The following is a 17,625-nucleotide window of genomic DNA, read 5'->3' on the forward strand; positions in this document are numbered from 1 at the left end:
GGGAGAGAAGCAGACCTACTTGAATGATAGGCTCGGCTTCTTAGGCTACTGGACACCATTAGCTCCAGAGGGTCGGAACGCAAGTCTCACCCTCGCCGTTCGTCCCGTAGCCGCGCCGCCGTCCACCTCACAGAGCCGGAAGATAGAAGCCAGGTGAGTATTAAGAAGAAAAGAAGACTTCACAGGCGACAGAAGACTTCAGATCTTCACTGAGGTAACGCGCAGCGGTAACGCTGCGCGCCATTGCTCCCACACAGATACACACAGCGGGCACTGTAAAGGTGCAGGGCGCAGGGGGGGGGGGCGCCCTGGGCAGCAATAAAAACCTCTAGGGACACTGGCATATAAAGTAGATACTGCGGAGGCAGCATATTAATAAACTCCCGCCAGTATAAATAATTTGAGCGGGACCGAAGCCCGCCGGTGAGGGGGCGGGGCTTGGTCCTCCAGCACTAACCAGCGCCATTTTCTCCACAGCACACTGCAGAGAAGCTGGCTCCCCAGACTCTCCCCTGCTGAATAAGGTTACAGAGTGCAAAAAAAAGAGGGGGGGGGGGCCCCACATTTCATTGGCGCAGTGAGTGTATTTATATATTTATATAAAAGCGCTGTACTAACTGGGATTTTATTCCAGTGTCAGGTGGCGCTGGGTGTGTGCTGGCATACTCTCTCTGTCTCTCCAAAGGGCCTTATTGGGGGACTGTCTCCATATAGATATATCCCTGAGTGTGTGGGAGTGTCGGTACGTGTGTGTCAGGATGTCTGAAGCGGAAGGCTCATCTAAGGAGGAGGTGGAGCAGATGATTGTGGTATCTCTGTCGGCAACGCCGACACCTGATTGGTTAGATATGTGGAATGTTTTAAATGCAAATGTGGCTTTATTACATAAGAGATTGGACAAAGCAGAGTCCAGGGATAAAACAGGGAGTCAATCAATGGCTTTGACTGTGTCACAGGGCCCTTCAGGGTCTCAGAAACGTCCCCTGTCCCAAGTTGCAGACACTGATACCGACACGGATTCTGACTCCAGTGTCGACTACGATGATGCGAGGTTACACCCAAGGGTGGCCAAAAGTATTCATTATATGATTATTGCAATAAAAGATGTTTTACATATCACAGATGACCCCTCTGTCCCTGACACGAGGGTATGCATGTTTAAGGAAAAGAAACCTGAGGTAACCTTTCCCCCATCTCATGAGCTGAACGCGTTATTTGAAAAAGCTTGGGAAACTCCAGACAAAAAACTGCAGATTCCCAAGAGAATTCTTATGGCGTATCCTTTCCCTGCACAGGACAGGGTACGGTGGGAATCCTCGCCCAGGGTGGACAAGGCTTTAACGCGCTTGTCCAAGAAGGTGGCGCTACCGTCTCCAGACACGGCGGCCATCAAGGATCCTGCTGATCGCAGACAGGAAATAGCATCGGCTTGGGTTTGTAGTGCGGTAGCAGCTTGGACAGATACCTTGTCAGCTGACATTGATACCCTAGATAGGGATACCATTTTATTGACCTTAGGTCACATTAAAGACGCAGTCTTATATATGAGAGACGCTCAGAGAGACGTTGGGCTACTAGGTTCAAGAGCCAACGCCATGGCGATTTCTGCTAGGCGAGCCCTGTGGACCCGCCAATGGACGGGTGATGCCGACTCAAAGAGGCATATGGAAGTTTTGCCTTACAAGGGTGAGGTGTTATTTGGGGAAGGTCTCGCGGACCTGGTTTCCACAGCTACCGCAGGTAAATCTACTTTTTTGCCTTATGTTCCCCCACAGCAAAAGAAAACACCACAATATCAGATGCAGTCCTTTCGGTCGCATAAATCCAGAAGGGGTCGGGGCTCTTCCTTCCTCTCCAGAGGTAAGGGTAAAGGGAAAAGAATGCCTGCCATGGCAAGTTCCCAGGAGCAGAAGTCCTCCCCGGCTTCTACTAAATCCACCACATGACGTTGGGGCTCCACTGAGGGAGTCCGCGCCGGTGGGGGCACGTCTTCGACTCTTCAGCCACGTCTGGGTTCAGTCAGACGTGGATCCTTGGGCGATGGAAATTGTATCCCAGGGCTACAAGCTGGAATTCGAAGAGGTGCCTCCGCGCCGATTTTTCAAATTGGCTTTACCAGCTTCTCCCCCAGAAAGGGAGATAGTTTTAGCTGCAATTCAAAAGCTGTGTCAACAGCAAGTGATTGTCAAGGTTCCCTTAGTTCAACAGGGGAAGGGGTACTATTCAACCCTGTTTGTGGTTCCAAAACCGGATGGCTCGGTCAGACCCATTCTAAATCTAAAATCCCTAAACCTGTACTTACAAAAGTTCAAATTCAAGATGGAATCGCCTCGGGCAGTTATCTCCAGCCTGGTAGGGGGTGATTTTATGGTGTCACTGGACATAAAGGATGCATACCTTCATGTCCTCATATATCCCCCTCATCAGGCGTACCTGAGATTCGCTGTACAGGGCTGTCATTACCAGTTTCAGACGTTGCCGTTTGGGCTTTCCACGGCCCCGAGGATTTTCACCAAGGTAATGGCGGAAATGATGGTGCTCCTGCGCAGGCAGGGAGTCACAATTATCCCATACTTGGACGATCTCCTGATAAAAGCGAGATCGAGAGAACAGTTGCTGAAAAGCGTGTCGCTCTCCCTGAGAGTGCTCCAGCAGCATGGCTGGATTCTAAATCTACCAAAGTCACAGTTGGTTCCAACGACTCGGCTATCGTTCTTAGGCATGATTCTGGACACAGAACAAAAGAGGGTTTTTCTCCCGATGGAAAAAGCCTAGGAACTCCAGAACATGGTCAGAGACCTGTTAAAACCGAACAGAGTGTCAGTTCATCAATGCACTCGAGTAATGGGAAAAATGGTGGCGACCTACGAGGCGATCCCCTTCGGCAGGTTTCATGCGAGGACGTTTTAATGGGACCTTCTGGACAAGTGGTCCGGGTCCCATCTTCAAACTCATCAGAAGATAAGCCTGTCCCCCAGGGCCAGGGTGTCTCTCCTGTGGTGGCTGCAGAGTGCTCACCTTCTAGAGGGTCGCAGGTTCGGCATTCAGGACAGGGTTCTGGTGACCACGGACGCGAGCCTCCGAGGATGGGGAGCAGTCACACGAGGAAGAAATTTTCAGGGACTATGGTCGAGCCAGGAGGCTTGTCTACACATCAACATTCTAGAATTAAGGGCCATATACAATGGCCTACGACAAGCGGAGAATCTTCTTCGCGACCGACCGGTTCTGATTCAATCAGACAATGTCACAGCCGTGGCTCATGTAAACCGCCAAGGCGGGACAAGGAGCAGAGTGGCAATGGCGGAAGCCACCAGGATTCTTCGCTGGGCGGAAAATCACGTAAGCGCTCTGTCAGCAGTCTTCATTCCGAGAGTGGACAACTGGTAAGCAGACTTCCTCAGCAGACACGATCTCCATCCAGGAGAGTGGGGACTTCATCGAGAAGTTTTTGCAGAGATAACAAGTCGTTGGGGACTTCCTCAAATAGACATGATGGTGTCGCGCCTCAACAAGAAGCTTCGGAGATATTGTGCCAGGTCAAGGGACCCTCAGGCAGTAGCGGTAGACGCCCTGGTGACACCGTGGGTGTTTCAGTCGGTCTATGTGTTCCCTCCTCTTCCTCTCATCTCAAAAATCTTGAGAATCATAAGACGAAAAAGAGTTCGGACAATACTCATTGTTCCAGATTGGCCTTGAAGGGCCTGGTATTCAGATCTTCAGGAGATGCTCACAGAAGATCCATGGCCTCTTCCTCTCAGGGAGGACCTGTTGCAGCAGGGGCCCTGCGTAATCCAAGACTTACCTCGGTTACGTTTGACGGCATGGCGGTTGAACACCGAATCCTAGCTGGGAAAGGTATTCCGGAGGAAGTCATCCCTACTCTGATAAAGGCTAGGAAGGAGGTGACGGCGAAACATTATCACCGTATCTGGAGGAATTTTGTATCTTGGTGTGAAGCCAAGAATGCTCCTACGGAAGATTTCCACTTGGGCCGTTTTCTCCACTTTCTACAGACAGGAGTGGATATGGGCCTGAAGTTAGGCTCCATTAAGGTACAGATTTTGGCCCTATCTATATTCTTTCAGAAGGAATTGGCTTATCTCCCAGAAGTCCAGACTTTTGTAAAGGGAGTGCTGCACATCCAGCCTCCTTTTGTGCCCCCAGTGGCACCTTGGGACCTTAACGTGGTGTTACAGTTCCTAAAATCTCACTGGTTTGAACCTCTTCAAACAGTTGAATTAAAATGTCTCACTTGGAAGGTGGTCATGTTGTTGACCTTGGCATCTGCAAGGCGGGTGTCCGAATTGGCGGCTTTGTCTCACAAAAGCCCCTATCTGATTTTACATGTGGATAGAGCAGAGTTGAGGACGCGTCCTCAATTTTTGCCTAAGGTGGTTTCATCGTTTCATATGAACCAACCTATTGTGGTGCCGGTGGCTACGGGGGACTTGGAGGATTCCGAGTCCCTGGATGTAGTCAGGGCCTTAAAAAATTACGTAGCCAGGACGGCTCGGATTAGGAAAACAGAGGCACTGTTTGTCCTGTATGCGGCCAACAAGGTTGGCGCTCCTGCTTCTAAGCAGACTATTGCTCGCTGGATTTGTAACACAATTCATCAGGCTCATTCTACGGCTGGATTGCCGTCACCAAATTCTGTAAAAGCCCATTACACTAGGAAGGTGGGCTCTTCTTGGGCGGCTGCCCAAGGCGTCTCGGCGTTACAGCTTTGCCGAGCAGCTACTTGGTCGGGTTCAAACACCTTTGCAAAATTCTACAAGTTTGATACCCTGGCTGATGAGGACCTCATGTTTTCTCAATCGATGCTGCAGAGTCATCCGCACTCTCCCGCCCGGTTTGGAGCTTTGGTATAATACCCATGGTCCTCATGGAGTCCCCAGCATCCTCTAGGACGTAAGAGAAAATAAGATTTTAAACCTACCGGTAAATCTTTTTCTCCTAGTCCGTAGAGGATGCTGGGCGCCCGTCCCAGTGCGGACATATTTCTGCAAGGCTTGTATATAGTTGTTGCTTACATAAGGGTTATGTTACAGTTAAGATCAGTCTTTGGCTGATGCTGTTTTGTTCATACTGTTAACTGGTTGCGTATATTCCAGGTTATACGGTGTGGATGGTGTGGGCTGGTATGAATCTTGCCCTTAGATTAACAAAAAGCCTTTCCTCGTACTGTCCGTCTCCTCTGGGCACAGTTTCTCTAACTGAGGTCTGTTGGAGGGGCATAGAGGGAGGAGCCAGCACACACCCATTCTAAAGTCTTTAGAGTGCCCATGTCTCCTGCGGAGCCCGTCTATACCCCATGGTCCTTACGGAGTCCCCAGCATCCTCTACGGACTAGGAGAAAAAGATTTACCGGTAGGTTTAAAATCTTATTTTTCCTCTGTATTTTCATGCTAATTTCTCACTCACATAATCTCGTGCTGTCTTTCCATCCAGCCTACACTCTCAAAGCAAGATAGTAAATCAGAGTACAGTAATGTAAAAGAAGGTGGTGTGTTGCCTGGACCACCCAGCCACCCTGAAGCCACTCTGCAACTGGTTGTTCCTCAGGCAGAAAATGAAGGTATGTCTGTGCTGGTTCTAGTGTGTAGGTGAAAGACCTCTATTGACACTAATATTGGGGGATAAAGCATGAAACACAGGTTCTGTATAAGTTTATGAGCTCATTTAGGGACTGTTGCTAGTTGGAAGCAAAGTGACTGTTTTTGTAATAAGTGTACAAACAGGGGCAGTTTGGCCACAGAGATGCATGCAACTCAATATATGGGAGAATATACGCTATTTCGCTCCATGTACACCATTCTGGAGCAGTTATGGCAGACTTAAGTGTAACTCGGCATAAGGAACTATGGGGGTCATTCCGAGTTGATCGCTCGCTAGCTACTTTTTGCAGCCATGCGAACGCATAGTCGCCTCCCACTGGGGAGTGTATATTTGCTGTGCAAGGGTGCAATCGCATGTGCAGCCAAGCGGTACGAAAATAGTTTGTGCAGTTTCTAAGTAGCTCAGAACTTACTCAGCCGCTGCGATCACTTCAGCCTGTCCGGTCCCGGAATTGATGTCAGACACCCGCCCTGCAAACGCTTGGACACGCCTGCGTTTTTCCAAACAACCCCAGAAAACGGTCAATTGACACCCATGAACGCCTTTTTCCTGTCAATCTCCTTGCGATCGTTATTATTCTTTGTTAAATCCATTGCACAGCAACGATCCGCTTTGTACCCGTACGACGCGCCTTCGCATTGCGGTGCATACGCATGCACAGTAGTGACCTGATCTCTGCGCTGCAAAAACCGGCAGCGTGCGATCAGGTCGGAATGACCCCCAATGTAACACTTAATTAGCCAGTGATGTGTGCATGCCATGTATAGGTGAAGTCTTATTTTGGACCGTGTTGCTAGTGATGCTGTCAACTTCCTAATTTTCAGAAAAATCTAATAAATTGGATGCTTTGACTGAAAAGAAGACCAGCTCTGCACCACAGCAGAACAAACTCCAAGAGCAGGATGAGGATGTACTAGAGACACAAAACGAAGTTAACCCTGAAAATGTGAATGCAGAGGAGGAAGATGATGAACCCAAAGTTGAAGACACTGCAGATAAAGATGCTAATAAGAAAACTGAGAATGAGGACGTTGAGAGAGAAGACTTCATAAATATGGAAGAAGAAAAAGGTCAGTACTTCTGTTGTATATGAGAGCTAGATGCTGATTTTTGGCTCTCATCCGTCATCCTGGTTGCATATACAGATTTGCAGTTTTGTATCAGCCAAGTGATGCTAAAGGGATATTATAGTTGTTGACATGCCATGTGCTCCTCCTCCTGCCTAAAGGTTTTAGCCTATATTTTTGTATTATGAATTTAAAATGTTTCCAGTTCTAGAAGTTAAGAGATGCCATAGAAAACAGCAGCGGAGGTAGCATAGGCAGTATTATCTTTAACCACATTGGAGGATCTTATGTACAACACATGATGCATTGGGATTGCATGCTTCAATGGTACTAATATATGCTGATTTATTTATGCACTGATGTTGGGCAGTGTGTTTAAGAGGGTTCTCTAGGGCAGAATTTACGATTCAGAGTATATTTATTTTTCTGTGTTTAAAACCTTAATGAAAAATGTTAAGATGAGCTCTGCATATGGTGGGGGTATGCGGTCAGATTACCACTTGTCTGGATCCCGGCTGTCACAATATTGCCGCTAGGATCCGGATGGGGGCACCATGCCGCCGCTGGTATACCAGCGAGGTAGGTGATTCCCCCTCTATGGGTGTCCATGACATGGAGGGCTTTGCGCTCGCATACCCACCCCCCGCCCCCGCCGGCATTCTACCGCTTGGGATGCCAATGTTGGTATACTGACATTCGGCATCCCGGGCGGTGGTAACACATACCGAACCTATGGTGATAATATGGTTAGAAGGAAATTATTTCCATTGCAGTGTCATCCAACTCCATGCTGTCTACCTCCTCCCCGGATCATGTTGTCTTACGGTGATGTAAGCTTCTGGCAGGCTTATGTTTACTCCTTCAGCGTTTTACTTCACATTGTAAAACTGCCAACAAAGTAAACATGTATGAAATAAAGTACTTTTTTTTTTCCAGCTCAGCTTTTTACATGCATGACTAGTGTAGTCTATGACTCCACTGACTGTATTCCAAATGAAAAGAACAAAAAATAAATGATCCTTTCCTGGAAACTTGGAAGCACCCCCTCCCCCACAAAGGGGGTTTAGGGTATATGCCCTATCTACCATTTCTTTAATTTCACTCTTTTTAGATTGTACTTTTGTCATTTGGTGCAGAGATAACACCAGAAGTTAGAGTAGGTATAAAGTGAACTCTCTTTTTATTGTGAAATTCTCATTTTATTTTCACTTCTAAGGTACAAATCTGATCAACCAGGGAGAAGTGGAAAATCAGAATGATTACAATGGGGATGACGCTAACGAAGCTGAACCAGAGACAGACAAACAAGCTGAACTGATAGATAATGATCAGAATTTAAAAGGTATAGACTTCCTACAACATCCGGGTGACTGGGGCACATGATTAATGACTAAAAGCAATAAGTTGTTAGACTAGCTTTACTGCTGTACCTATAGGACACTAATGCTGGCCAGCCGTGCCGGCGAGCGTGCGGAGGATCATTGATGCTGTGGGTGCTGGAAAATCCATGTTTCTGCTACCATGCACCTATCTATATATATATATATCTATATATATATATATATATATATATATATATATATATATATATATATATATACATGTAGAAATAACCGGCACTCCACTTCATCTATCAGACAGTGCCCAGGTGCCTTCCAGCAAGTTTTTGCAAACCCAATGATAGATCACGTATATAGGCGGCACTCACGGGACCTTTTCAGTCAGGATTCATAAAGAAGACAACAGAGACTCCTCTCTGATCAACGTTTCGGTTGTAATTAACCTTCGTCAGGATCACGTGATCCTGACGAAGGTTAATTACAACCGAAACGTTGATCAGAGAGGAGTCTCTTGTCTTCTTTATGAATCCTGACTGAAAAGGTCCCGTGAGTGCGCCTATATTCGTGATCTATATATATATGTGTGTGTGTGTGTGTGTGTACATATATACACACACATATATGCACAGATACCCTTATTCTGTGCTATAGATGAACTAATAAACAAAACTAATCACTAACCATTCAAAAGTGTTCGGCAGCTCCCCTTGACAGATCTTTATCAGCAAAAGAACCCAATAGCATGTAAATAAATAAATAAAAGAATAACAAGAGGGCTCTCAAATAGGTGTAAACAAGCCAATCTCAATTAAAATACCGGTTGAGTACCCTTTCCAAAATTCAAAATCACACATTTTTGGTTCCCCTACTGAGATAATGACATACATACACAGGGTGATTCAAAAGTCGCAGTACACCCTTTTGTTTCAAAAACTGTGCAGGAAATGGGAAAACGGAATACTCCAGTAAGGTATGGGTGAGGTGGCGTAGATTCAAGATGGCTGATTTCAAGATTGCGCCTGTGTTAAGTACATACCCTAAAAAATAGCCCACCTCACCCATACCTTACTGGAGTGTGTGTGTGTATATACATATATAAGTGTGTGTGTGTGTGTGTGTGTGTGTGTGTGTGTGTGTGTGTGTGTATGTATATATATATATATATATATATATATATATATATATATATATACACTTTATATATGTCATTATGTTAGTAGGGGACCCAAAAATGTGGGATTTTTAATTTTGGATAAGGGATACTCAACCTGTAGTCTATAAACCACGTAATGGACACTTAGTTTTCTTAAAAATCTACATAGCATCAAATGGTAAACTCAAATCCGATTTCCTGCAATGTAGAGATAGTATGTGTCTCAAATGAAAAGTGTTTCTTCACTGAAGGTCAGTTAAATGTGGGACTTGTTTTTATGCTCATAAACTCTCCAAATAGAGGTGGATTTAGTAGGGATCCTGTGAACAAATTGGCATATCAGAAAAATTAATCCCAAAAACGTCAAGAAGCCCACTCTTAGATATATATACTGGGTCATTCAATGTGACTTACGTTACATTTATTTATTTTATTATTTATGAACAACATAGTGCAACAAATGAAGCTGAAATTCAATGTTAAAAATGACAGTAATATATGGGGTAGGTAGTCCTAATTAATACTTACAGGCACAAAACATGTACACTCTTAGTTACATTTTATTGTTTATATGTATGACTCGTGTTACAACAGAATGGACATAGGAACTGAGTGGTCTTATATATTTCTCTCCTAATTATTTTTACAATGTGATTGTTATACTTAAAATCAATTTTGACATGTGACTCATGTTACATACAAATGTGACTCGGATTATATTTCTGTCCCCGTCAAAGTGCTCTAATACTAATTACTGAAACTTGTAGAATCCACATGAATTAATCAATGTAGGCCTGTTTATCTTCCTGATTAACAGTTAAGATGTATAAACTATTGCATCTGGTGATGATGACCATAAAAAATACATTTATAAAAATACATGGAAATTAGCAGTTTATGCATCAACTTCAACAACTTCCATATATGTTCAGTGTTTACATACATCAGAAATCGATATGCGATAAATACAATATTATAGATTTTTTAATTAGCACACAATATACTACGATCTTTTAGTAGCATAAATATACTAAAATGTTAGCAGTTATGTGAAATTTAATTTCTCTTACGTCCTAGAGGATGCTGGGGACTACAAAAGGACCATGGGGTATAGACGGGATCCGCAGGAGCTTGGGCACACTAAAAAGACTTAATCTGGGTGTGAACTGGCTCCTCCATCTATGCCCCTCCTCCAGACCCCAGTTAGACTTTGTGCCCAGGAGTGACTGGATGCACACTAGGGGCGCTCTACTGAGTTTCTCTAGAAAAGACTTTTGTTAGGTTTTTTATTTTCAGGGAGACCTGCTGGCTACAGGCTCCCTGCAGCGTGGGAGTGAGGGGAGAGAAGCAGACCTACTTCTGTGAGTTTCAAGGCTCTGCTTCTCGGCTACTGGACACCATTAGCTCCAGAGGGTTCGATCACTTGGTGCGCCTAGCTGCTTGTTCCCAGAGCCGCGCCGTCACCCCCTCACAGAAGCCAGAAGTCGGGTGAGTATGAGAAGATCAGAAGACTTCAGGACGGCAGAAGACTTCAGTAACGGAAGGTAAAGCACAGCGGTAACGCTGTGCTCCATGCTCCCACACACATCACCAACGGTAGTCACTGGGTGCAGGGCGCTGGGGGGGGGGGGGGGGGGGCCTGGGAGGCATGTTACTGGAGTTCAGGGCGGCATATTATGGTAGTGGGTGCCTAGGCACCCTTTACAGACCCCCGCCGGCATTTTTAGTTAGTTTGAATTTGGCGGGCCGTGGCCGCCGGGAAGGGGGCGGAGCTTCGGTCCGCTGCTCACACGCGCCATTTTCTCCCTACACGCGGCTGAGGGAGAGACGCTGCCGCGACCTCCACGATTCACAACAAGTAACTGGGGCATCTCCAGAGGGGAGCCGCAGTGGGGTGCTGTTTTTTTTATCAAACAGGCAGCGCTGGGTACATATATCGTTATACCGATATATGGGCGCTGGGGTGTGAGCTGGCATACTCCCTCTGTCTCCTCTTTCTGGGCTGCAGTGTGGGCCTGTCACCTTGCTGGGACGTTCTGTGTGTTGTATGTGTCGGTACTAAGTGTCGACATGTCTGAGGCTGAATGTTATTCACCAGAGGAGGTTATGGGAGGTGTGGATGCGGGGCTAGAATTGGCACTGTCGACGCAGCCGACACCTGACTTACTAGCACTTCTTAATACGATCAATTCCAATGTAGCTTCTTTATCGAAGAGGTTAGATAAGTCTGAGTCACAGACGCAGGTGTGGAAAAAGTCCATGGAGGAGGCTTTGTCTCAGGTACAGACCCCATCTGGGTCCCATAAGAGGCCATTTACTCAGGTGGTGGATACTGATACCGACACGGACTCTGATTCCGAGGTCGATTTCACTGAGGCTGCGTTACATCCACGTTTAGTTAAGAGTATTCAGTACATGATTGTGGCTATAAAAGATGTTTTACACATTTCCGATGAACCTGCGGTACAGGAAACAAGGATTTGCTTGTTCAAGGGAAAAAAACCTGAGGTAAAGTTTCCCCCCTCTCATGAAATGAATACTCTTTGTGAAAAGGCTTGGGAGTCGCCGGATAAGAAATGGCTCTGATGACAGGGAAAAATGGGAGACATCTCCAACCGTTGATAAAGCTCTATCCCGTTTGTCTAAGAAGGTGGCACTTCCGTCTCCTGACACGGCAGCTCTCAAGGACCCGGCGGATCGCAAGTTGGGGACGTGTCTGAAGTCCATTTTCATTAATTCGGGGGCTCTGCTCAGACCCGCTGTGGCGTCGGTATGGGTGAGTAGTGCTATTGCTAAATGGGCTGAGAATTTAGCTAGTGACATGGATACTCTTGATAAAGATAATGTCCTTTTAACTCTCGGTTATATTAAGGACGCTGCAGATTACCTAAAGGACGCGGCGAGGGACGTCTGTCTCTTGGGTTCAAGGACCAATGCCATGTCGATATCTGCTAGGAGGGCCCTGTGGATCCATCAATGGAATGCTGATGCCGACTCCAAGAGGTCTATGGAAGCACTACCCTTCAAAGGTACGGTCTTGTTTGGGGACGGCTTGGCGGACCTAGTCTCGACCGCGGGTAAGTCCTCTTTTCTTCCTTATGTTCCCACACAACAGAAAAAGGCACCGCATCAACAAATGCAGTCCTTTCGTCACAACAAATACAGGCGTGGGAAAGGTTCATCTTTCCTCGCCTCAAAGGGTAGAGGACGGGGAAAGAAAATTCCTGCAGCCTCAGGCACACAGGACCAAAAGTCCTCCCCTGCTGCTACCAAGTGCACCGCATGACGCTGGGGCTTTCCTGGGGGAATCCGGACAGGTGGGGGGCCGTCTTCGGATATTCAGTCATGTCTGGATTCAATCAGACCTGGATCCTTGGGTGTTAGAGATCGTGTCTCAAGGGTACAAACTGGAGTTTCGCGAGATGCCCCCTCACCGGTTCTTCATTTCGGCATTACCCGTAGTTCTTCCGGACAGGGAGGTGGTCCGGGCAGCGATTCAAAAATTGTGTCTGCAGAGGGTCATTGTTCCCGTCCCCCCGTCCCAGCGGGGGGAGGGGTTCTACTCGAGCCTCCTTGTGGTGCCGAAACCGGACGGTTCGGTCAGACCAATTCTAAAATCCCTCAATCCATACTTTAAATTGTTCAAGTTTAAGATGTAATCCCTTCGAGCGGTGATTGCCAGCCTGGAGGGGGAGGGGGGGGATTTTATGGCGTCAGTCGACATTAAAGATGCCTACTTACATGTGCCGATATATCCTCCGCATTAGGCTTTCCTCAGGTTTGCGATACAGGATTCTCATTACCAATTTCAGACGTTGCCGTTTGGGCTTTCCACGGCTCCGATGATTTTCACCAAAGTCATGGCGGAAATTATGGTTCTTCTTCGCAAACAAGGGGTTTCAATTCTCCCGTACTTGGACGATCTCCTGATAAAGGCGAGGTCCAAGGAACGGTTGCTGAGAAGTGTAGAGTTGTCACTCTCGGTTCTGCGACAGCACGGTTGGGTGCTCAATTTCCGAAATCCCAGTTGATTCCAACCACTCGGCTTCCTTTTCTAGGCATGATTCTGGACACGGATTTACAAAAGGTATTTCTTCCAGAAGAAAAGGCTCGGGAACTGCAGACGATGGTCAGGGAACTTCTGAAGCCGACGAGTGTGTCGATCCATCATTGTACTCGGGTTCTGGGGAAGATGGTTGCGGCGTACGAAGCCATACCATTTGGCAGATTTCACGCCTGGGTGTTTCAGTGGGACTTGCTGAGCAAATGGTCCGGGTCTCACCTACACATTCACCGGAAGATAAGTCTATCTCCCAGAGATGGCTACAGGGTCATCACCTCCTAGGGGGACATCGATTCGGTATCCAGGATTGGGTACTTCTGACAACAGATGCAAGTCTCCGGGGCTGGGGCGCAGTCACCCAAGGAAGAAACTTCCAGGGAAAATGGTCGCTCCAGGAAGCCTGTCTCCACATAAATATTCTCGAGTTAAGAGCCACTTACAACTGCCTGCTACAAGCAAGAAGCCTTCTTCAGGGTCGACCAGTTCTGGTACAGTCAGACAACATCATAGCGGTGGCGCATATAAACCGGCAAGGCGGAACGAGGAGCAGAGCGGCAATGGCGGAGGCCACAAAGATCCTTCGCTGGGCGGAACAACACGTGAGCGCACAGTCAGCAGTTTTCCTGCCGGGGGTGGACAACTGGGAAGCAGATTTCCTCAGCAGACACGATCTCCATCTGGGAGAGTGGGCTCTTCACCAAGAGGTTTTTGCAGAGGTGACAAGACGCTGGGGAATTCCGTTGATAGACATGATGGAGTCTCGGCTCAACAAGAAGCTCCCGAGGTATTGTTCCAGGTCAAGGGACCCACAAGCCACTGCGGTGGACGCCCTGGTGTCTCCGTGGGTGTTCCAGTCGGTGTATGTGTTCCCTCCACTTCCTCTCATTCCAAAGGTGCTGGGGATTATTCGACGAGCAAGGCTTCAGGCGATTCTCGTCGTTCCAGACTGGCCAAGAAGGGCCTGGTACCCGGATCTTCAGGACTTACTGGTGGAAGATCCGTGGCCGCTTCCTCTAAGAGAGGATCTGTTGTTGCAGGGTCCATGCGTGTTTCCAGACTTACCGCGGCTGCGTTTGACGGCATGGAGGTTGAGCGCCAGATCTTAGCTCGTAAGGGTATTCCCAGGGAGGTCATTCCAACTCTCATTAAGGCTAGGAAGGAGGTTACGGCGAAACACTATCACCGTATTTGGAGGAAGTATGTTTCCTGGTGTGAGGCTTAAAGGGCTCCTGCGGAGGTTTTTCACTTGGGTCGTTTTCTCCACTTTTTACAGGCGGGCATAGATGCAGGCCTGAAATTGGGTTCCATCAAAGTGCAAATTTCGGCTTTATCTATTTCTTTCAAAAAGAATTAGCTGCCCTCCCGGAGGTTCAGACCTTTGTGAAAGGAGTAATGCATATCAATCCTCCGTTTGTACCTCCTGTAGCTCCATGGGACCTTGATGTCGTCTTACGGTTTCTCATGTCTTCCTGGTTTGAACCTTTGCGTAAGGTTGAGTTGAAGTTTCTCACCTGGAAGGTGGTTATGCTTTTGGCGCTGGCGTCTGCCGGGCGGGTGTCGGAGTTGGCGGCTTTATCTCATAAGAGCCCGTACTTGATTTTTAATTCGGATAGGGCGGAATTGAGGACTCGTCAACAATTTCTACCGAAAGTGGTTTCTTCATTTCACATTAACCAACCTATTGTGGTTCCGGTGGCTACGGAAACAGTGGCGATTCCGAAATCTCTAGATGTTGTAAGAGCGTTGAAAATCTACGTCTCTAGGACAGCTGTTACTAGGAAGACTGAGGCGTTGTTTGTTTTGTATGCTGCCAACAGGATTGGTCATCCCGCTTCAAAACAGACTATTGCACGCTGGATTTGTAGTACGATCCAGCAGGCTCATTCTTCGGTCGGACTACCGGTACCAAAGTCGGAAAAAGCCCATTCTACCAGGAAAGTGGGCTCATCTTGGGCGGCTGCCCGGGGCGTTTCGGCGTTACAACTTTGCCGAGCGGCTACTTGGTCGGGTTCTAACACGTTCGCTAAGTTCTATAAGTTTGATACCCTGGCCGATGAGGACCTGGCGTTTGCTCAGTCGGTGCTGCAGAGTCGTCCGCACTCTCCCGCCCGTTCTGGAGCTTTGGTATAATCCCCATGGTCCTTTTGGAGTCCCCAGCATCCTCTAGGACGTAAGAGAAAATAGGATTTTGGTACTTACCGATAAATCCTTTTCTCCTAGTCCGTAGAGGATGCTGGGCGCCCGTCCCTGTGCGGACTATTACTTGCAGTGTTTTTTCTTGCTGGTTAATTTAGTTCAGTGGTTCTCAAACTCGGTCCTCAGGACCCAACACGGTTCGCGTTTTCCATGTCACCCGGCAGCTGCAATGTGCATCACCAACTGTCACATTTAAAAAATCTACAGGTGACCTTCAAAACATGAACCGTGTGGGGTCCTGAGGACCGAGTTTGAGAACCTATGATTTAGTTTATACACGGGTTGTGTATTGGTTTGGTGCAGCTGTTATCTGGTTTGAGGTTATTCCGGTTGTACGGTATGTTTATGGTGCGGGCTGGTAGTTTGGTAGCCCTTAGTTAAAACAAAAATCTTTCCTTGAAATGTCCGTCTCTCCTGGACACAGTTCCTATAACTGGGGTCTGGAGGAGGGGCATAGAGGGAGGAGCCAGTTCACACCCAGATTAAGTCTTTTTAGTGTGCCCAAGCTCCTGTGGATCCCGTCTATACCCCATGGTCCTTTTGGAGTCCCCAGCATCCTCTACAGACTAGGATAAAAGGATTTATCGGTAAGGACCAAAATCCTATTTCTCTAACGTCCTAAGTGGATGCTGGGACTCCGTAAGGACCATGGGGAATAGCGGCTCCGCAGGAGACTGGGCACAAAATAAAAGCTTGAGATATCAGGTGGTGTGCACTGGCTCCTCCCCCTATGACCCTCCTCCAAGCCAGTTAGATTTTTGTGCCCGGCCGAGAAGGGTGCAAACTAGGTAGCTCTCCAGAGCTGCTTAGAATAAAAGTTTAGTTAGTTTTTTTTATTTTCAGTGAGTCCTGCTGGCAACAGGCTCACTGCATCGTGGGACTAAGGGGAGAAGAAGCGAACTCACCTGAGTGCAGAGTGGATTGGGCTTCTTAGGCTACTGGACGTTAGCTCCAGAGGGACGATCACAGGTTCAGCCTGGATGGGTCACCGGAGCCGCGCCGCCGTCCCCCTTACAGAGCCAGAAGAGACGAAGGTCCGGTGAAAGCGGCGGCAGAAGACATCCTGTCTTCAAGACTAAGGTAGCGCACAGCACCGCAGCTGTGCGCCATTGCTCTCAGCACACTTCACACTCCGGTCTCTGAGGGTGCAGGGCGCTGGGGGGGAGCGCCCTGAGACGCAATATAACACACATATACCTTAGCTGGCAAAAGGAATACATCACATATAGCTCCAGGGCTATATGGATGTATTTTTTCCCCTGCCATTTTACACAAAAAAGCGGGAGTTAAGGACGTCGTGAAGGGGCGGGGCCTATCTCCTCAGCACACTGGCGCCATTATTCCCTCACAGCTCCGCTGGAAGGACGGCTCCCTGATTCTCCCCTGCAGTACTGCATCTGATTCAGGGTAAAAAAGAGAAGGGGGGGCATTTTGGCAGCAAATAACTAGATTAACAGCAGCTATAAGGGATTAACACTTATATAAGGTTATCCCTGTATATATATAGCGCTGGGTGTGTGCTGGCAGACTCTCCCTCTGTCTCTCCAAAGGGCTAAGTGGGGTCCTGTCCTCTATCAGAGCATTCCCGGTGTGTGTGCTGTGTGTCGGTACGCGTGTGTCGACATGTATGAGGAGGAAAATGAGGTGGAGGCGGAGCAGTTGCCTGTGTTAGTGATGTCACCCCCTAGGGAGTCGACACCTGACTGGATGATTGTGTTTAAGCAATTAAGTGATAATGTCAGCAATTTACAAAAAACTGTTGACGACATGAGAAAGCCGGCAAATCAATTAGTGCCTGTTCAGGCGTCTCAGACACCCTCAGGGGCCCTAAAACGGCCGCTACCTCAGTGGGTCGACACGGATCCAGATACAGATACTGAATCTAGTGTCGACGGTGACGAGACAAACGTAATGTCCAGTAGGGCCACACGTTACATGATCACGGCAATGAAAGAGGCATTGAACCTTTCTGACACTACAAATACCTCAAAGGCGGGTATTATGTGGGGTGTGAAAAAACTGCCAATAGTTTTTCCTGAGTCTGAGGAAATAAATGAGGTGTGTGATAAAGCGTGGGTTTCCCCCGATAAAAAACAGCTAATTTCTAATAAGTTATTAGCACTATACCCTTTCCCGCCAGAGGTTAGGGCACGGTGGGAAACACCCCCTAGGGTAGATAAGGCG

General features: G+C 47.6%; 1 protein-coding gene across 5 annotated transcripts in view; it reads left to right on the plus strand.

Moving 5' to 3' along the window:
• GOLM1 (golgi membrane protein 1) overlaps nucleotides 1-17,625 on the plus strand; it is a 182,865-nt gene that overhangs the window by 152,362 nt on the left and 12,878 nt on the right. For all 5 annotated transcript variants that reach the window (XM_063913771.1, XM_063913773.1, XM_063913772.1 and 2 more), the window contains exons 7-9: nucleotides 5,455-5,581; nucleotides 6,447-6,692; nucleotides 7,906-8,031. In XM_063913771.1, coding sequence (XP_063769841.1) covers nucleotides 5,455-5,581; nucleotides 6,447-6,692; nucleotides 7,906-8,031 — 499 coding nt within the window. The remainder of the gene's footprint in view (nucleotides 1-5,454; nucleotides 5,582-6,446; nucleotides 6,693-7,905; nucleotides 8,032-17,625) is intronic.

Source organism: Pseudophryne corroboree, chromosome 1 (genome assembly GCF_028390025.1).
Source record: "Pseudophryne corroboree isolate aPseCor3 chromosome 1, aPseCor3.hap2, whole genome shotgun sequence".
NCBI classification, from domain to species: Eukaryota; Metazoa; Chordata; class Amphibia; order Anura; family Myobatrachidae; genus Pseudophryne; species Pseudophryne corroboree.